This window comes from Ammospiza caudacuta, chromosome 3 (genome assembly GCF_027887145.1).
Source record: "Ammospiza caudacuta isolate bAmmCau1 chromosome 3, bAmmCau1.pri, whole genome shotgun sequence".
NCBI classification, from domain to species: domain Eukaryota; kingdom Metazoa; phylum Chordata; class Aves; order Passeriformes; family Passerellidae; genus Ammospiza; species Ammospiza caudacuta.
The window spans coordinates 50869156-50891162 of NC_080595.1; the positions used below are offsets into that span (position 1 = coordinate 50869156).

At 41.4% G+C, this 22007-nt stretch overlaps 1 protein-coding gene across 5 annotated transcripts in view; it reads right to left on the reverse strand.

The window, feature by feature from the left end:
- SASH1 (SAM and SH3 domain containing 1) overlaps positions 1-22007 on the reverse strand; it is a 116294-nt gene that overhangs the window by 20056 nt on the left and 74231 nt on the right. For 2 of the 5 annotated variants that reach the window (XM_058800820.1, XM_058800819.1), the window contains exons 8-10: positions 20805-20906; positions 6613-6745; positions 1738-2573 (exon numbers count right to left, since the gene is read on the reverse strand). In XM_058800820.1, the coding sequence (XP_058656803.1) occupies positions 1738-2573; positions 6613-6745; positions 20805-20906 (1071 nt within the window). Of the gene's footprint in view, positions 1-1737; positions 2574-6612; positions 6746-6949; positions 7405-12032; positions 12085-20804; positions 20907-22007 lie in introns of those variants that run through there. The other 3 variants (XM_058800821.1, XM_058800822.1, XM_058800823.1) reach the window with 3 other exon arrangements.

The following is a 22007-nucleotide window of genomic DNA, read 5'->3' on the forward strand; positions in this document are numbered from 1 at the left end:
TGAATACAGAGGCATTGCAGTTTCCCTGAGGTTGCAGCAAACAAACAGTAAGCGTTTCTAGGAAGGAGCAACATTAGTTGAAGCTTGTCAGCTATTTGCATTTTTAGGAAGTGCACTGAAAAAGTTAGTAAGGGCAGCAGGTCTCCAACATTTATCCCATTCACACAAGGCTGGAGAAGCAGCTGACTGAGAAGTTCCTCAACAACAAAAAAGCACTGTCCATTTCTTTAACTGTATCTCTGTGATTAAGCAAAGGTCAGTGCAGATAGTTTTCATAATGAAATTATTATGGCGAGACAAGACTAACTTGTTAGAAGAACAAAAGAGTTGTTTCTGTCATCTGTATTTATGAAGACAGTTTTAGAGGGTATTTTTCATTATGGGGCACCTCTAGAACATCTCAAGTATGCTTTTTGGTTTAAGATAACCTTATTATTCAACCCACAGAAGGATGAGCAAGGTTTCTCCTAAAACTGCAACATCCTTTCAGGAAAACAACATCATCTGAGTACAATGTCTGTAGTGATAGACAGTTTCCTGCGAGAGGCAGGTAAGCAGTCAATGCGGAAGGAACAGTAAAGCTGCCAAGAGAGAATGTTCATGGTGTTGGATAGAAAAAACCTCCCTGTATTTTGTGGCCAAAGAGCAAAAAGTGAACCATGAGGACTTGGTCACCTCCCACAGGCTATTCAAGCAGACCACAGCTGTCACTCTTGTACCTTATATCAGAAGAAATTAAGCAGAGACATCTCAAAAAAAAAAAAAAATCTATTATTTAAGAGGAAAAGCTGTTTCTACTGTATTGTTCACTGGAATATCTTGCTTAATGTTATGGGTGCAGTGCTGTTTCCATCCACTAAAGCAGGGAACGTTGTCAACTACACAACAGACTAGCTGGCTCAGCTTTGGAGATCTGGCACCAAAGGCAAGTTCCTAGGAAACTCAGAATCATGGTTAATGCAACTGTCAAAACTGGGTCATATACTCAAAAAGCAGCTTTGAATCCCTCTGGAGTGTTCAAATCACTTACATTTCTCACTGTAAGCACAATTTCCTCTTTTGGCCGCCCCTTGATCCCTTTCTGTAATGCTCTGAGGGAAGGTACCACCTTCATTCCATGCTAGAAAGAAGCAGCAGCCGTGACAATTCTGGTGGTGGTGAGCAGCAAGCAGGAGGGCAGTGACTACCTAGTGCCAAATTCTCTATCTTTCTGCAGTTGTGTATGTAAGGGAGAACACTGACTGGGCGAGTGAACTGATGAGATGCAATCTGAGAAGGGAAGGGCCAATTTAAGGCAATGACAGCTGAAGAGAAATAGAGCTCAGTTAAGTAACAATACTCTATTACTCTGAAAACCTTGTTCATCTCTTGGTACCTCTTGAAGAGAATACTGACTTCCAAAGCATCACAAAGAACATATTTGTAGCATCTCAAACCTTCTCTGTTCACTGGTGATCTCTACTTCTGCGCTAGGTGAATTAAAAAAGGAGAATTTTGTCATATTTGCTCACTCTCACTGAGTTATTCTGTACACACAGAAATGGCAGACTCAACAAAACTCTTCTCTGACAAGATTTTATCAAGCTCTTCCCTTATACCTGCATTACAGTGCTTAAGAGTTTCTAATGGCAAAGAAAGCAGAAGCACTGAATTTTAGTTAAAAGTACAAAGCAGAAAGTGTTCACTGCAACCTCACAGAAACTGGAAGACCACCTTCATGGCAACTCTTTGACTCACAGACTTTTGGTGGATTCTCAAGAGAACCCTTTTAGTACAGCGATCCACTGTGGCAGCCCACTTCCTCTTGGCCTCCTCATCCTCCTCCAGCAGGCATCTCCTCAGGTCCTGCTTGTCGGCCTTGCTCAGGGTCCTGTCAGTAACGGGACGCACCAGCTGTGAGAGGTTGAGGTGACTGTACAGGCTTCTCTCCACCACATAGGTAATATTGAACTCGCTGACAGAGGTGCGCCCTCGTAGCCTTCTGTTTGGGAAGCCACAACCTCCACCCCCTTTCGTTTTGTGCCGCAGCAATTGCAGGTCGCAAGCTGTGGGGGATGCTCCTTTCCTAGCAGGGCGCTGGCAAAGAAAAGCTCTGGAACAGGAATAGTTAGTATCCATTTTCTTCAATCGGATCTGCTTCCTTACACTCTGAATCTCCTCCAGGGACACCAGAAGATGGTGCTTGTGCCTGTTGCTGTCATAAAAGCAAATGCTTTCTGTACTTACCCCATGGCTCAGTGAGCCGAGGCTCTTCTTCATTTCCCCATCTGTCAAGGAGCGGCAAACTTTCTGGGACTTCTCCTCTTCTGGGTAAGAGAAAAATGTCCCCAGTTTCTTGGGAGGCTTGATAAGGCCACGGCTATCAGTTTTGCTGAAGGTCTTCACAAGCTTCCGGTTAGCTCCCCACGTATCAAGACTGCTGGATGAGGGAGAAGTAGTGAGTGAGTCCGAGTCGTCCTCTGGCTGCTTTTCGCAGGAGCTGTCAAAGTAGAATTGCTTCTTGTGAACTCCAGAGTAAAGTGCTGATCTGTCATCCAGTATAGGAGAGTTGTCAAGTGGGTGCTCTTCCACACCTGCAGGGGACAAAAGCAGCACAACACTTGTCATTGTTCATAATTCTCTAAGAGGTTTCCCTGTGGAGTCTTACTGTATTTATTCAAGATATCAATCACTTAAATTGGAAGAAAACTATTTTTGAAGTAAATTACTCAGAAGTTATTTTTGAGTGGATAAACTTGAAGCAGCTCCTTCCATTTGTAAAGTGAGAATGTGGGATTAGTTAACAGACAGAAGACAACATCCTGTAAGTAAATTCATCATTATTTTAAGTTTCTCTCTTTCATCTGCTGCTAAGACCACAGATGTTCCAACTAACAATCCCTTAAAAGCTGGAGCTGGAATCTGTTTCTCTTGTTTTTCTTCTGTTACTTGCATATGATGCTCAGCTCTAGTGAGCTTACAAAAGGTCAGAAGTACACCCAGGTATTAAAACCCAAATAAGTAGCTCTCAGGTCCAGTTTTACAATACTTAGTTCTCCTTTGGCTGCAGTAAGGAGTATTTTTCACAGAAAGTTATGGAGCTGAACCCCAGGATGAAATTTATTGTTCTGGGGTTTTGATGGGAGAAGAGACACCAGTTTTAATCACACAGAATTTATTTAGCAGATGCAAAAACAAAGAAGTAGGTCAAACTGCAGATGTGCCAACTTCAACAGTGTCCTGGTAATGAAAGAAACACTTAGTTTTCACCAAATTTTTCCAGAAAATATTTCACAGGAATATTTTGCAACATAAGTACTGGACATGGGCAGAGAGCCAGGTTTCCTTTTCAGAATGGAGAGAAGAAAATAAAGAACTTCAAACTGCAATTCCTTTTAACATTTATCATATAAGAAACTTTTCTCTGGTGTTTTCTTTTGAGCAAAGTATAGGCACAGGTTTTAGATGCAGTAACAAGGTTAGAGTAAAAAAAAGTACACATCCTCCTCTGTCTCCCTGACAAATTCCACAGCATTCCTAGCTTTGTATCAGACACACATACACACACAAATGTAGCTGTAGTTATTTCTTGCCAAAATAAATGTCTCGATGACATAACTTTGCCTTCATCTTTGATTGCTTCCACAGTATTACAGCAGAGTAAAATTTGAACTGTACCAAAATACCTACAATTTACTAAACAGGCTCATTCAATAACAAGGGACACCTTTCACAATGACAGATTAGCAGCCCTGTATAGGATTCCTGCCTCACTTTCAGTTCACTCTGTTGGCAAAACATTTTTAAAATATATTTGTTGAAACCTAAGATGCTATTTTACTATGATAAGGATCATCATGATATTGAAGGGATAGTGGATCACATCTGACATGCAACTTTCACTCTTTAGAAATTTATTGGGGTAGGTCTGTAGATTGGAGTCTTGTTTTGACACCACTTTCCCTGGACTGTCCAGCTTGCGCTTCTCCCCCTCTACATCTTAATTTGAACAGAAAATAGACTTTCTCCTGGGACTGAGTATGTACTGATAAACAATTTTAGTCCACTAAGTAAATATGTTTTTAAATGGCTTGTAAAATATGCATTGTGTGTCAACACTGTAACAGATGTTATTTGGAGTGAGTCCATGACACAAAGCCATAATGACACAGATGTAGATGTGATATATAAGAATGGTGCCCAGGAATTAGGAAGTTTCAGTTATTTGGCTCACTAAGGAGCAGATTAAGACAAAATACATATGGATTCAGATACTGGCAAAATCTAGTGAGTTTCAGCTCAGCCAAATGTGCATTCATTGTGATAACACAGTCAGTAATAGAAATGTGGGAGCAGAATCTGAGATTAGTGTGCTTTTCTTTAAAATCTACAGGAACTCATAAGGGAAATCCAGCAAAGTTGTTCTTTGTGAAGAAATTTTTGAGTAGGATTTTGCAGGATCTTTCTTCCAGGAAACTGCGTGTCAGTTTTCAAAATAAGTCTATTCTTATACTATACTAAAATCTGTTGAACATTAATGAATTTGTTTAAATTTTAATTATGTTATTCAATCAAATATTATAGCCAACTCCCCAAAACCTAGTCACCTATGATTTCACATTACTTCATATGCATAACACAGATTCAACGAACCATAGCAAACAGCTCAAAAATCAATCCAGTCAACTGCAGGTAACTTAGAAGGCCAGACAGCAATCTCAAACCTGACCACCCTATTTTTTGTCATCTTGCATAGCCCGTCAAAGGGCTCTCTGACATATGTATGGGAATACAGACCTCTATTATGAGAGATTGGGTAAATTAAAAGCACTTTTAATTTACCGCATGAAAATTTGTGTGTTGAATTTCCTGACAGAAAAGTCACAGATATCTACTGCTAAGGCCTGGCTACTTAAGGTGCCTTCCAGTTATACAGAAGTTATAATATATATAATATATAATCCGTGTTGTTATTTAGCACTAATTGGTCCTGCTATCAAGTTTTTTAAGAATAAATCTACAATGAAACTCCAGAATGATAGATAAAGTACAAACTCAGAGTTACAGATAATTTAATCAGAGAAGCCTAGAGCTAGAGAAGACAGACAGCAGATGGGAAAAGAAGGAAGGAGAACCAACTTTTTGTAATACAGTTGCTAGTTCAATGCTTTTTCTGCAGGGGTAGGGGTGGAAAAACTCTAAGGAAATAAAAGCCCTGGAAGGAGTGGCACACTTAAGTGAAAGACTGAGGGCTGAGAAAGGAAATAAGGAGGTAAAGCACTGTAAGAGAGGATACAGAGAGCAAGACAGATAAGTAACATGCTGAAGAAAAAGTCTGGTCCAACTGCAGCAAGGCATCTGTATGCCCAGCAGTCCCTGAGCTGCCTGCTCCTATGTCTGCTCACATCCCTGCAGCCTCCTCCTGATTGCTCCCTGCAGCTTTTCCCAGATCCCTGGGGAGAGAAGGAGGAGGTAGGACAGGCTTCTCTGAAGGCTATCTTTCCCCAGAGCAGTGGAAAACCAGTCCTATTTTGTTTGTCCCATCTCAAAATCCTCATCTTTGTTTCGAAGGTATCTGGGCTTTATGCTCACCATATGAAGTGATAAAACCTTTCCAGGCAGAGACAGCTGCCCATTCCAGAGCTCTAGACAGACTGTGCCTTCCACACTAGCCAGTAACACCAGCCATAATGTAAGAGAGGCAGGCTAGATCACAGATCTGCCAGCAGCTTCCTGCCACATACGCAAGATGCACGTGTTCTCCTTAAATGCACTAGGGAAGAATCAACATGCTGCTCAGCTCACTGCAGAGCTGAGGGGAATTGACATCAGCCGGGAAGGCCACCAACATAGAGAGGTGCCCACAATTCCAGGGAGGACTCAAGCATAGCTGTGCAGAGAGGCTCCTGAGGATCAGGCTCCATTAATCTGAGTGCTCACACATGCATACAGGTCATCCGGAGTTAATTCTGCAGCATCGTGTTCCCAGGGCCTGAACTCTGCTTCCCTTTCCCCACCCTTCTCCTCCTCCCTTCTCTCCCCCTTTCTGTAGGGAGCAGGGCTCATTTAGATGCCAAATTGCAGACAGAAACCCCTGGAAGTAGAAGCCACAATGCAGCCTCTATCCCACAAGAATGTCTGATAGAGGTTCTGTATATTTGCCACAGGGTGATGCCATGTGGTTCAACTGCACCACCAGCCAGCTGCTGCCCTCCCAAAATGAGCAGGAGCTTCACCTGTGTGCCACCCAGGGCGTGGGAGGAGGGAGCAGTGTGGTAATAGCTCCACTTACCTCCTTGCTGAGCTTGTGGGGCAGCTGGCCGGGATTGCTCCCAGGCTCGTTCCCTCCCCAGCATGGGGCATAAAACAGGACAACTTCTGATCTCTTAATGAGGGGCTCTCCAGCGCTGCTCTGAGAATACCAGATCAGCAGTAACCACATTCTAGGCTGTCACTTTCCTCCTTCTAAAGCCTAAAAATTCAGTAACTTAAGGCATGCACAATAGACAAGGCAGTTGTTCCTACCATCCCTTATGAATACTCCACCCCTTCCTCCCCCAACCCTCCACTTTCTGTCCCCTGTCAACAGAAACATGAATTCACACAAACAGTTTTAACCACGTTGCTTTTTACCTTCTGTGCTGGGTTTTTTCATTTCTTCAACTCTTATGAGTTTCTTCCTGACTCTGCGAGTAGAATTCACCAGCTTGTGCAACCTCTTAAACTTCACCGACTCCTCTGTTTCATCATCGGATTGTTCTCTTGACTGGCAAAGAAACAAAGGGAATATTAATAAAGCAGGAGTTCCATGGCTTGCTCCTTCAATTCAAGTTAACCCAGCTCATCTGCTGCGCTGTGTCAATGCAGCTCTGTAACTGGTGTTACATTTTCAGCTTGGGTCAGACAGAAACATTTAAATTACTGAGTTTTCTTTCTTTCATTTTTTTCTTTTTCTGAAAGCATGACGTACCATTTTGATTTCTAAATCTGTGCAACGTAAGATCCTAGGCACCGAAATGCATTCCTGCCCTTGTCTTTCTTCATATGCATTGTGTAATAACTACTTCCACGTCCTCTTCCAGTATGTTTCAGGCAGGGCTCTTTTCCAGGGTTCTTCTTACCATACCAGTTATGCTGCCGTGGTTTAGTCAGTCCCTGGTCTGTCTGGCATCTCAGAACTCGCTATTTAAATCTGGTTATAAACAGCTTTTCCAAACTGAAGCTGTCACTGACGACTTCTCTTTTTTTCCCCCCCAGTCTTCCCAGAAAATCAAAAACAGCAGCACAAGAAAGGGATGGGAAGGAAAGGAAGGAGGAGACCTCATCTGCCTCACTCACTGACTGCCACAGCTACAGAATCTTCCCTTTCTCCTCCCTGTTCCTTACACTCCTCCTTAAGGCTCTTGAGGCTTAAGATGGACAGAGCATTCCTCCAGCACTGACCAAGGGAAAACTCTGACCTTTTCAGATATACAGTGCAGTCCATATTCCCCAGCATCCCGTTTCGTTTTGCATCTGATCCAGTATGCTCAGTTCCAGCTGTTTTCCCTCAAGTATCAAACATTACAGAGACAAAAAAAAATTCCCTTCTCTCCAGCAGCAGTGACACAACAAGCTGAAACAATCCATTCCTTGTGAACGAGAAGACAACTTCGATTTTCGAGCCAGATCCAATGTTCAACGTGCTACTTCCTCTGTTTTAATCAGTTCAGAATGTGGAAGGTGGCGGGGGGAAGGGCAGGGAAGGGAGAGGAGAGGAGGCCAGCAGGGCTCTTGGGCTTGGCCAGGACAGCCCTGGCATCCTGCGCCGCTGCACATTCCTGCGCACAGCACAGGCTCCAGCTGGAGTGCAGTATGGATCGTATACCTTACTTTGTTTGCACTCACAGTCCCAGCCAATTCACAGCATTCCTAATGGCCAGCTCTAAAAACCCTCATGCAACTTCCTGTCAGTGCAGCTATCTGGGTTTCCACAGTGTGCTCATCCTTTTTTCTCTTTCTCCTTAATTAAACTTTCAAAAATAAAGATCCCCAAGAGATGTAAGCCAAGTAAAAACAAACAAACAAAAAAAAAAGCCATTCCCTTCTCTTCCCAGCAAAAATTCTGTCTGCTTATCTGGAGGATGAATAAGAGAGGCCAAATATAAAAATGCTTTCTACTTTTGTAGTGCACTTAAATACCAGGATGAGGTACTGAACGCAGATGCCATGGGGCAGGACATCAATTAGCAGCTGCACTGGAATGCTTCCAAAGGCACACGCAGTGCCTACAGAGCCAGGGCAGTTCTGAAAGCCTACCTCCCAGGCATGCACCTCACAAGGGCCCCAGAACGACACCAGAGCAAACTTCAACAAATTTCTGCAAGGGAAGTGTCCATTACCAGCTTCCCACGAACTTTGCATTACTCCAAAATAAGGAAGAATACCAAACTGACCACATATGGCAGTGGGAATTGTCAATACATCATCCAAGAATTGCACAAATGTGTTTACTCTGGTTACAGACTGGCTAGGTAATTAATAAACTTCCTTCGGGAAAAATAGGACTGTAAAGAGTACCCGGGTTGTTTACATGAAGTAAATTAAGCAACTCCATGACCATTAATTCCAAGATTATGCCTAGGACAACTTAGTGATATGTCAAACAAGACAGACACATTTAGAGAAGATGATGAATGGATTATTGACTGTAATCAAGAAGTTCAGTCACAACTTCTTGGGCCATTAAGTGCATCCTGGCAAGCAACCATCATGCACATTCTGCACTCAATACATGTTTATATTAAATGCAATTATTCTAGGAGATTGCTTTCCATCAATACTTTTTGTACACCCTCAGTTTGCTAGACTACTGCTTTTGAAACTGTGAGCTCTGTAAGACTTTGAGAACAGCACACACCTGATCCTCCCACCCAGGATTTCATTGAAGAATAAACAGCTGGTCCTGCTTTGCACCACTGATATATCTGATAAGGAACGGTACCCCCTCAGGGTTATGAAGGTTCAACAACAGCAACAACAAAGAGCTTTTAAAACATCTGACACTTGCATTCACAAGTACCACAGGAAGAGCAAGTGTCAAAACAGCCTCAGCACAAGGTACTGACATCAAACCTGAGTGGGTAGTACAGAGGGTGCTCACCATACTTCAAAATAAATAAAGTCCAATCACAATTAGGTGCCAGCTGCTTCTCCCCAATGCTTCAGGACTCCTAGCACCCTTTAGAGCTGGGGTCTTCCACAAGCAGCAACAGATCATTTCTATCCCTTGTGCTTCGCAGGTAGGTGAGAACAGGTCATGCTTTATGGATACATAAAAGACAGTCTCCCTCCAGAATCCTACTTCCTATCATACTAGGTAGCATGTAACAGAGAAATCTTCTATAGTGAAAAAGGATCGACAATAAGTTTATGCAAAAAGGCCTAAAAATTGCGACTGCACCAGTGCTGCTGCTCGGGAAACTTTATTGTCAGATAACGCCAATTCCTTGAAAATGAATTCATTTTCAAAAGGGTTACTCTTCACTTCCTGTTTTTGAATCAACTTTTTAAGAAAGGCCTTGGAATTATCAAAAGTTTCCACTTTGGCACATGGGAAACAGAGCTTAATTTTCCAGCTCAAACGCTCAAGCAATACTTTGTTTTTCAGCTAACATTAAAGAGAGAACAGAAATGTAAAGCATTCAGGCCATAACTGAGATATTTGGAAATCATTGAACTTCCCCAACACATTCTACCCTCCCCTCTTTCATGGTGACTGAATTGCTTTTTTTGGTAGCTTTCCCTGACTTCAGAGGGGAAATTACCCCAGTGTCCCCAAAGCATGGTCGGCTGGGCAAATGGCTTCCTGGGCAGCTCTAGCAGCACGGCCTTGGCAGAGGGCTTGGATGTAGCCAGTTGCCAGCCCCCTCTTGCTCTCTTCCCCTTCACAGGCACTCCAGCGTGCTGCGGCCCTGCAGAAGGGTAGACATGGTCTGTTACGGAGGGGATGGGTCTGCAAGATGCTCAGCCACAGACAGGCTCTCTGGCACTGGAGGAATCCATGCTGAGCTCTGTCCACCAACGCCTCCTGGCCCTGGCACATGGCTCTTCCACCAGGCCACGCCTCGGTGTCCCTAATGTGCCGATAAAACAGCCAGAGCCCCTCCAGCTCCCTGTCCCCCCGTGCGCAGCCAAGGTACGCCTCTCCCTGTGCCCTCAAGGGGACAACAAACAGATTTGCAGCACTGCAAATAGGAACAACTTAACTTCCATCTCCTCTGCTCCAAATTTTTCCATCCGAAAGCCCATATGGCTCAACTTTTAATTACTTTGGCTAATGCTGTATGTAGTAATTCTGTGGTGAATGCTAAAGTGTTTCATTTCTGGTTTCCAGAGCAACATTACATCAGATTGCAGACAGCTGGCTCCACAGCCCTAAACCATAGCAAATTGGCCAAAGCCGAGGCACAGCGCTGCGCTGGTTGAAGGGAGCGCAGGGCTCGGCCGGGCTGCCGGGGACGCGGCACAGCCCGCGGGGCCCCTTGGCGGGGCTGGCCGGGCGGAGCCGCCCTCCCCGCGCCTTGGAGCAAGTGCATCCCGCATCTGCGATGCTCTCACGGCGCGGAAACCCGCCAGCTCGCACAGCTTGGCTGCACGAACGAGCGAAGGACTGTAGGGAAACGGGGAATATATTAACAGCATCTGGAAATACCAAGAACTGCATGCAGAGGACTGCAGGCACCACGTACCACACGGCTGGAAAACTACAGAGAGCCACGGCCCATACCCACTGCTCAGCTTTTCACTGCAAACAAATGTGGTCACAAACAATGAAGATGCTCTCAAATCCCCTCTGCCACCTCTCGCCTCCCTTCACCTTGGAAAACTCCCAACTCGTGCACCCCCAAAGGCCACGCTTTGCATCACTTCATATGTAAGATCAAAGCGAAGAGCTTTACGTTCAGGAACAAATAGGAAACTAGCACACATAGTCTGACATTCTCAAAGCTCTTACAGTTCTGCTCCTGGCACCCTTCTTGCTTTCTCTCCTGCTTTTCTCACGCAGGCTCTTTGCTGCTGCTTGCTTGGGAGGCAGGACACACGCCTTGCTCTGCTGCTCTCTAGCAGCCAGCCCATTTCACACGCCACAGAAATAACAATCTTAACCTCCCTCTTCAAATTAGTGCTTCACAGAGAGAAAGGGAGAGTGAGAGAGAGAGAACTAACATTTATTAGTGTTCTTGGAATTAAATGGCAAAATGTAAACCAGAAGTAAGTAGTTGACTTTCGACAGGACTATGTTTGGAAACACTTCAGGGTTATAGCAGCAGCCCTTAAAAAACAGGCAAAGCTTGGTAGCCATGTCCCAATAAAAATGTGTAAGAAACACTAGGACAACATCCAGTTAAAGCTATCAAAACTGATTAATTTGCTTCAGCTCCAGAAAAAACCCAAACATATATGACTTTTACATGAGCCATGTAAATCCATTTAGAGAGATGTTAAAATTTTACAGTTCACTTTATGCCCAGTAATTCAGCCCCAAACTGAAATCTCTAGGAAACCCTCCATCTAAGAAAAAAGAAAATCTTTTAATACCTGCATAAACTTAAGCTGCAGTTCTTCTTCGCTATCAGACAATTCTTGTTCAGCAAAGTGGGGCAAAAATCCACATTTAGATTCAGAGACACATTACATCCCCCAGCCCTGGCTAGCTCACCTCAGAAGTACAAGCTCTACAGTAAATGTGGTTTTAAAAGAGACTTTGCTGTTCCCTTTAGGAGATGTAGCTACACGTGGCCTTTCTTCTTTCTAACAGGCTTCCCATCTGCCAAAAATCCCAACCATTCTAACTTTAAAAAGTTTTTCATTAAGGATGCCTGGATAAAGTCAGAGACAGGAAAATAGAACAGAAAAGAACTTAAAAGCCCAAGGAAAGGAAAAGGAAAGCTGAGAAAAGCTATGCATGCTGCACTGTGCCTAAGAATAACCACAAAAGCCTTTTCTCTTTCTCCCTCTCTGAGACAGGAGGCACATCCTCTGCACATCATGCTGCATGCTCAGTCACTTACCAGCTTCGGCATTTATAGGCCTAAAGCTCAGTTTCGAGTATTTTCCCCCGAGTCCTCAACCGCTGTCAGCTTTGTAACCCTAAAATTTAGGAGCAGACACTTCTTCTTAAGTATTGAATTTGCTCTGAATCCTGCACACAAAATGCCTCTTCTCTCGAGTTACATTATCAGACACCAAACTGGCTCCGATTCCAGTGCTGAATATGTAAAGAACAAGAAAGCGTGATGCTGGACTCAATTAGCTGTTTTCTGCTCACTGATTGATTCCCCCCGTTACTCGCTAGCTGCATAACTTGCAAGAAAGGCATAAGTCATCAGCTCTAAGCAAATCTTCTATTCACCACAAGGAAAAAAGGGAGTGTTGTACATGGCAAACAATCCCTGTTTTCACTGACGAAGGCTTGCTGACCTCTTGCTGGCCTCCAGTTCCTTAATTACTGTCTATGGAATTTCAGTGAAAGAAAAAAATACAGAGAATCTCTGCAAAGCCAGGACGAAGAGTGACCCTCAAACACCACCACTAGAGTGGAGGCTGTGTCTATAGGAAATGTAACTTAAACCCTTTACCAGGCTTTTTTTATTTTCTCTTTTTTAATTCTTTTGACAAAAACCCCTGGAGAATTTCCTTTTATAAAGGGCTAATTTGAAAGGAAAATAAACCTTGCTTAAATGTTTTTTAACTTGGTGAACTTAGATACTTTTTTTTTTTTTTTTATATTTCCCCTCAGTTTCAGTGCTAGAAAAGAACATAAATAAGAACTGGAAAAAGAAATGCAGGTCCAGAAGTGGTGGCTTTATGAAGTATTGTAGTGTGACTTTAAAGTTCTCTGCCTAGGCTGGGCTCTGATCTCCCTTCCTAAGGAACAGACTCTGAGATGCTCAAGTAACTTGGCATGCCTTTAACCAACCACACCTTATCCCAAACCTCACAAAAATCCAGAATTTGGACATTTCTTCTCGGAGCACATGAAAACAAGGACCAAGACTGCTGTTTATTGGGAACACTGCTATCCAGGGGTGGAAAGCAGTAGCATAGGCATACCACAACAGCACTCTCTTTAAGCCAGGGAAGATTCTCCTTTATCAGGACCACACTATAAGTGGCCTGTTTATCTGGATTTACTGCAAATTAATCATACTGTTAAATCATAGCTGGACTAAATATCTATTTCCTTTGACGGATAATTTTAATGAGCCCCCCCAGTCAAATAGCCTTTTTCAATTTCTCAAATCACTTTTTTAGTAGTGACTGTATGCAGCTTTTCTACTCCCGAGTGGTCATGTAAACTAGATTGACTAGTGTGCTGTAGCTGGGTTCTTACCCTTGAATTACTTCAGCCCCAAAACTCTGATGTAAAGCCCTATAGAAAATTCTAAGCTTCAGATAAAACCAGCTAGTGTTCTCCAGTTTCAATAACATACAAGCCCACATCAAGTGAAACATGACAGCAACTTCCTTGAAATGTATCCCAGATTCCCTTAAAAGTTCATGGCCATGAGTGAAACTGATTTAAGTTAGGGGCTTTGCAACTTGAGTTTTAAAGGCTTTGGGTTTCATTAAGAAAGCTTCATAGACCTCTAATCCTTGCAGAGGCTGTTTAAGAAAACTGCATGAAACTAAGATGTGATAATCTGTATCATCTCCTGAAGTTACAAATAACAGCCTCCAAAATTTTAAAGAAAATTAACAGAGGTCATCAATATATTTTTTTCCAAGAACATGCATTACAAGGGCTGTGCAAGTCTAGAATGTGCAGTGTCAGAACCCCTAGGTAACCACGTCTGGGTTTGGTCTGTGATTACTTATAAGAAAATCAAAAGAGCATCCAACGGCTACTTTGGTGAGAGATATATTACACATTAGCTGGTGACGACACTGCTTGCTGAAATTAGTGGGAAATATTTGTCATAAGTAACCAGAGCATAAAAGTTTAATTCTCCCAGGAGGTCTGCCTTGATACAAGAATAGCTGCTTAGGCAAATTCCTAGCTGTTAACTGTTTCCAGGTTTTAGTTTAATTTTGAGAAGCACATTGCTGACATTAGTATCTGCAAACTAGACACATTTTCTCATGGCAAAGTGCTTCTCTCACTGATTAGCATAATTAAATTTAATGAAATTACAACTGTACTCATGTACCACTTGTCATAGGTATATGTAGCAGAATGAAACTCTGTATTACATTATTTTGTACCTGTTACAATCCAACATTCTTTTCCAATTGTCCTGCAAACTCCTCTATACATGGAATCAAAAGTCTTTAACAAGACTCTCTCAACTGAATCTTATGTTTTGGCAGGGCTAAGAAGATTCAGGGAGAATTCCTATACTTGGCATAGGCTGTACTATTAATGAATGGAGTACTCCACTGGTGCTGGAAATTCAACTCTTGACATCTTGGAAAACCAAGGGTGAAACAGCAATACATGAAACACAGCAAAATTTGTATCAGAATTTTGTATCAGAAACCTTAAATCAATCAGGCTGTTAATGTTACCATCGAAAGCAGGAGGAAGGAAACACCAGCACTGGGAAAGGGGCACAAGTGGTAACCAATGAGAGGGCAATTAAAATTTTCTGTTGTACCACAAGGAAAGTTTATTCAGCCTGTGTCTGCCAAATAGGGCAGTGAAACACATGGGTTTTGAAATTCCTAATTTTTGAACTGAGCAAAGCCTTGTTCTAATTTAATAGGCTTGGGGGCAGGGAAACCACATTATGGATTATAGCATCTCCTGCTGGCTGATGCATGGAGGACAGGAAAAAACTGGTACCACCCCTCACCCTCTAGGTAGTAAGCAGAAAAAATAGGCAGCTGCCAAAAGCCAAGAAATGTATAAAAGTGAGCTAGTATGTTAAAATAAATATTAAATTAATTTGCCTTCCCATCTCCTATCCTCTTCAAACACATGGCCAAACATTTTGCAATAAAGTAATCCAACAGGGCTAGTCTGAATGCATGCAAACAGAAGTGGTTATGAACACGCCCAACTGCAGCCACTGCTTGGGTGTTACAGTAAGCTCTGAGTCATGACAGAAGGCAGATTTTTCTCAGAGACTTTACAACAGACTAACTACAGGAGAAACTCCTGCTGGCAGCGAGCAGGAGGTTTACTTGGGCTACATTCCTGCCAGCTGCTCAGTACAATCCTGTGGTGACAATGTCTAGCCCTGCTAGAGACACAAACCTAGCCCAGCTGTATCTCATAACAACATGGGTGGCTCCTGCAGGGTAAATAATGCTTCAAGACATGACACAGTTTTATTCTGAATAATTTGCAGCTGTTTCTCCTGCAAATTCTGAAGTGTTCTGGAAAATTTCAGAAAAAATAGGTAAGAAACTCCGTAAGAGTGTTCTACAAAAGCAAATACAAACACATCAACGGTCTCATGCTTTGCTATCATCACTCCCCAGCACTGACCTTACTTTGGGTTGTGCCATGGGAACTGTAATGACGATTTCCATTTCTCTCATGAAGGTTTTTGTATCACTGTACCCATGAGAATTCCTGCTCTTATGCATAGATAGAGAGGAAAGATCATAACAAAATATGCTGTAATTCTTCTGCTACCAGCTTTCACCCAGAGGTGCTTGACACTGTCCCTGTGATCAGTGGAAAAGGAGGGCAGCCAATACCTCTCAGGACAGGTCCCTGTGACAGGCACATAGTGTGGGAACTCACCATTACCATTTTGAAGCATGTCTTATTATAGGTTCTTTTTCATCATAACTGTTACTAAGCACTAACAGTATTACAGGAATTTGGGTAGTAACAATAAATACGCCACCCAATAGAATGAGGCACATCAGTGCCTTTCAGGAAATCTTAACAGAAATTGGGTCACTAGATTCTTTGGAGCAAAGATGAAAACTCTGCATTCATTCACAGCCACACTCAGCAGCAGCTCCTCTCTGTTACTTGAAAGAGCATGCAGGGCCTGGAGGCAGCAACAAGTTCTCCAAGAAGAGCTAAAACACAGAAAAATCTTCTTCTACCCTTTAGCCTTTTAATGGAAAAGAAACCTTACCAAAAATGGTGAGTCCTGGGATAACAGCAAAACCAGGGCTAACACTTCAAAATATTCACATTGCTTCAAATTAAATAGTACTGATTAAAGTAAAACAAACCTCATCACACCCTACTCTCTATGATACCCAATGCCGATTCCCAATATTCATTGACTCTGAGCTGATTTAAAACAAATTAAACTGAAAATGCCAAAAGAATAACTTTTTTCTGTTTATGCTAACAGTCCTGTATTATGAGCAATACTGATGTTAAGCAATGGTTAAAATTTTTAAGGATCCATCTGTACTATGAATAAAAATCAGTTAAAAAAATAGCTGCATTTAGAAAGCATCCACATACTGAAATACAGTATTACCCTGAGTAATGTGGATTTGCTGTAATTATGCTTAGATTTACTCTTGAGGTAATTGGTGCTACAGAAGTTACACTTTCATTATTTCTTTTCTTCCTATTCTTCACACTCACCAAACCCAGTAATGACTGTCATGTGTCAGAGATAATTATATCAGACTTATTTGTCAGAGTCAGGTTTGTACCGTGGGTAACACAATCCTGATTCAACAGCTTCAGCATCTCTGAGACTGAAATGAATACAGCCCAAAGTCCATTCTCATCTGTTACTCTGCCTTTGATGCCTGTAGCAGACAGAAACTCAATTCTGCACAGCCTTTCAACTTTTATCCATATTTAACCACTTGCTAAAAAAAAAAAAAAAAGGAAAGTAGAGGAGCAACAAATTATTGTCTCAGTTCAGCTATATCTGTGTGGACTCCATGGACCGCCATCTGTTAAAAAATGGATCTATAGAAGACAGAAGAGAGAGGCAACACAGGAATTGTACCCAACATCAGCCTCATGGCAGCTGCAGATGTGCACAGCACACTTACAGGTCTGCACCACTGCTGCCACTCTCCTCAGAGAAACCAAATGGGGTGCCAGTTTCCTACTGGTAAGGTAATGATCCTGGGAACACAAGTGTTGGGAGGGCAGGGATGCAAAACAGCACTGCAGGCCTACCCACTGCCTATGTGTGGGCTATATTATTGGAGGGAAATGCTGCTTTTGTTCTCCCCACTCATAAATATTATGGCCTCTCTCCTGAGGCTGCTAAGGCACAGCTGGTAGGTGGGGTGATGTCAGACAAGCATGGCACAGCTCACTGTGGCACCTTTCAAATGAAGGCCAGCTACACTACCTTGAACTTCCCTGGATGGGTGAGCATTACCCGCTGATCGAAACCAAAATACAGAAGATGAGACCAACAAACCAGTTTGGTTCAGAGATAATTACAACTTCATTCAACTTGCATCTACAGAAACTGTCAGTGAACTTAATTAGTGGTTTGTGTCAGTGTCAGCACGCATATGATACACACTTCTGTCAAGCTCCCTGGTGCTTCATCTTCCATTTTCCCCTGCATGAAACATGGCAAGTGGTACAATTCGTGGTCTTTAGCAGAGGGCACAGTAAAGAAACTGACTGCCACACTGAATATACTGACTTCTCCTCATGCATGGGCTGGTGCCATAGCAGCAAGGGCTCTGAGGATGAAGCAGCCCTATTTTAGATGAACTGGGAATGTCAGCACCCAAAAGTTATCAAACGATCTTCTATCTTTAGGAACCATAAAAGGCACCTCAGTGTAAAGAAAGAATGCGATACAATTTAAAGTCCTCTCTTTCCCTGGACTTTCTGACTCCCGAGGACAAATAGGCCCTTATCTACAATCCAGAAAGAGATCCATTTGTAATCTGCACCTGCTTTACATCCCAATGCTTGGCACAAGGCAATGAAAGCTTGTCTACTGTTAATGTGAACTGCCTTCACTGCAACAGAGATGAAACGTAAATATTCAGAAATAAATTTGTAAGAAAATCATGAGGCTTTTTATAGCTTTGATACATCTGACTGAAAAGAAAAACAGTTTCAACTGCATACCCACATTAGCAAATAAAGAACACACATATTTTGTTGTGAAACAGGGGGACCACAGTAGTGAGACTGAAAGCTACTAATTACTCCATAGTGGCAAAGAACCAGGTCACCTACTGGCTTGGGAAGGCTTTTGTTTGTTTATTTGTTTCTTAAGAACAAACAAACAGGACATACAATTAAGAGCACAGCAATGACATTGGACTGCCTGCCTTGGGATGCTGACCTTTCTACTCCTCACTCCTTTGTGGTTCATCTTTAAGGTTTAGTTTTATTGAGGGTATGAAACACAAGTTTCCATTTCCTGGTAGAGTAATTTAAAAGAGGAGAACCTGGAAAATAGAATCCTCAAATCAATCCTTAAAATGAGAATCTTTAAATCAACACCAGTTATGGTAGTCATAAACATGATAGCTATAAAAGCTTTTTTTAAAAAGTGGTCTTTTCCTAAAAAGGAAAACGATAACTTATGATATATGCACTTTAGATATTATTTGTAGGCTGTGGGCATGGCTGACTTGAAAAGAAAGGATGACTTAAAACCTTAGAACACTCCAGACATTCTGCCTTCATTTTTAGATTCTCTCATTGCTTAGATTCCAACTTGTTTTTGTTTTGTTTACAAAATGATCACATTGTTTCATAAAAAACTGCCTAGTAACAACTTGGCTGTGAGACTGAAAAATAAATAAATAAGTTTAAAAAGCAAACCAAACCAGAAGAATCATTGCCCAAGGACTTCAAATTCAAACGAGAAATGTTTAGCTCAGGGACTTGTATTTTCAATTTCTTTCCTAGTGTAAGTATACAGCAGTGGGCTACCTAAAAGTGTATTTTTAATATATGGAAGACCATCTGTGCCTCATGGCCTATATAAAATGAGTGGGGAAATTTTAAGTTGAGGTTCCAAATATGCAGAATATAAATCACACAAATGGCACTGAAACTCAAACCAAAACTCTTTCCCAAAAAAATTTGGGAAAGACAGGGCTTGAAAACAGAATAATCTTTACATGTCTCAAAAGCTGCTCATTTCAGATTAGTAGAGAGGTCCTTTGGCAAAAAAAGTATGAGTGAACACATATCCTATCTCTAGACGTATCTGATACTTTTCTTTGTTTGTTTTTCCCTTTTGTCAATTACAGCCCAAAGTCCTTCACACCAGAGTTAGCCTCAGTTTCATTCTTGTCCATCAAAAAAAAAGATCAGGCTGAGTTTTGTTCTAACATGTACTTTCATTTCTGCAGATGATCCTGTTTCCTTGAAGGCAAGCAGTTTCACAGCTTCTGTTAAAGTCAATGGGGACAAAAATCAGGAGCAAGGGCAAAAGTCTTGAGAATTATCTACAGTGATTGAATAGAAATCCTTGTAGATAATTACTGAAGTTAGCAGAAATTTGGTTCAAATCCTACCAGAACATCAGAGAGAGGCAACCAAGCTGTTGGCTCAAAGTGCAAAGATGGCTTAGGAAAATAACTTTAGAGAAAAGGTGCCAAGGCATTCCATTAGGGCAGAAATACTGAATCATGTTCAGTCCTCAAGAGATACACACAGCTTTCAGTAATTCAACACAAGCGCAAACCACTATCAGAAGATTTAAGAGAAATTCATTATCCTTCTGAGATTTGACCATGGTAAATGAGAGTTTTGAGGGGCTTATGCTATAGGTACCCTGGACAAAAGCCTTAAAAGAAGGGAAAGTTCAAGCTATAAATACTAATGAGGAAAGATCAGACATCTTTCAGCTGGCTAAACAATCAGTTCAGGAGAGTCAGGATCCTTCCTTCTCTATTCTTTGCACATTTTTGATATATCAGAACAGAGTGTAAGGCAACATCAGTTCCCCTCTGCTCCAATGTAACTAAAGATGGGCATATTTTTTTGAACACAAACAACAAAATCTTTCTCTGCCACCAAATATGTTAAACATCTCATAAAATGACATTGCATTCCTTTTTTCATTGAGGAAGGAGGAGCTAACTGGCTGCTGCAGTTAGCAGGAAATTCCATTGACAATAAAATAAATAAATCAACCAATCATCTCAAAAGCCTATGATTCAATTATATGGGTTACAAAGAGCTTGAATTTGACAGTCAAATGTGTTCTTCTGTAAGATTTATCTGTGAACTTCCAATTAGAGAACTGAAGTGGAATAAACTAGTCAGTGAAAATGAAGATATCCGGAAGGAAAAAATAATTAATTCAGCATGGCATAACACAAAGACTGTCTGGTGCCCATAAAAACAACAGAAGTTAAACAGCTCAGAAGGAAAAAAAAAAAGGGAGGAAAGCTGCCTTACTGTTTATGGATCTGACAAAAGCCACAAACTCTGGGCTGTGAGTTTGCAAATGCAGAGACAGAAGTGTTTGAAGGCAGCAGGCAGCTAGGATTTAGCCAGTTCCTCATCTAGAATGTATCAACAAGGGCTAGAAAAGCCTGAGAAATTCTACTGATGAATCAACAACTTCCCTCTAAATGACCTAAAAGCTATTTTCTGTGGGTTTTGACACGAGGGGGATTTTTGCCTGGGACAACTTGTGTTTCAAAAGCTCAGTGACAAAGGGGTGAGATTTAAAAAGAAAAAAGAGATATTATGCAATAAGACTGTTGAAGTCTATGACAACAGATTTTGAAGATTTCAAATGCAAGTTAAAGATTCTTTGCACACAGAACAGAGCATCACAAGGTCAGTGATACATTTGCTATTAAGGAAATTGCCAGGTAAATCAGGATATTTCAGTACTGCAATGAAAGAATTTAAATATTAAATGACACTAGGCAGGTATATCACAATGACAGGTACTTACATTACAATTGGAAGACCCATCAAGTGTCGAGTAAGAGCCATCAGGCCATTCTGTAACATCTACAGCACTCGATTGCCTGTGCTGGGCTTCATACTCTTTCAGCTGAAATTTGAAAAGACAGAAAGAACATTTTCCAGGGACAAGAAGAGATCAATCTTCATTAAAATACCAAGAGTTAATGCAATTTCATTCTTTCCCCCTGTATCATTGTGGATCTGGGAAAATCTGAATTTTTCCACTGCACATCTCACTTATCCAAAATAAATTGTCCAACAATGGGAAACAAAAAAAATGAGTTGCTGGGGTTTTTTTCTTAGAAGGAAATGACCTGTAAATACTGAAATTTGATGACCTATTGTTGGTAAAACATAAATTATATGTCCCCATCTTAGAGGCAGAGTTTACAGTGGACAGACTAAATCACAATGACCTGCCAATTTCCTTCATAAAGAAAATGATCTGCATTAAAGACTAGGAACCATTCTTTGTAAGGAAAAAAAAAAAGAAATCTCTCCCATTGTCCAATAAAAGGCTTCAGACAAAACCATTACTAGAGGAGTCAAAGTGTTGTAAGGATAAGAACTGATATTTTAAAAAACAAGGCTGTTGCTAGTAGCTCAGACCACTAGAGGGAAACTCTACCAGTCCATAGATGAACTATCAGATTAGGTACAACCCTTTCACCCCACAAAACTTTAACAGCAGAGAAGAAGAACTATTCCCAATATTCCAACCCAGTAATTTTAAAATCTTGCATTTTTCAGTATATGATTTCCAGCTAAGCAATATTTTATTCAGACAATAACATAAATTTATATTCTACAATAATCTATTTCACAATGTAGTATGTCAGTAAAGATATTTATCTGACTGCCAACCAATCTAAATGATGTTTTCTCCAATGGAGCCCATACAGAACATCCTGTGTTCCATCACAGTATTTTACACAAAGGTTGTGTTGAAACTTAAATCTTCCTTTGGTTCCTGAGCAATTAAAACCTTGGCCCTATTGCTGCACAAATGCAGTAATACTTTATAGTTCTTTTTCTTGTGGGTTATTAACATTTAGAATTTGTAAAGAAACACTTGTGACAGCCACCCCACTTATAAAAAATATCTGTGTTTTTCATCTGACATAATGACATATGTAAAAAATGGGTGAAGATGTTTTCTTGAGTGTTATATAAGCAAAAAAAAAAATCT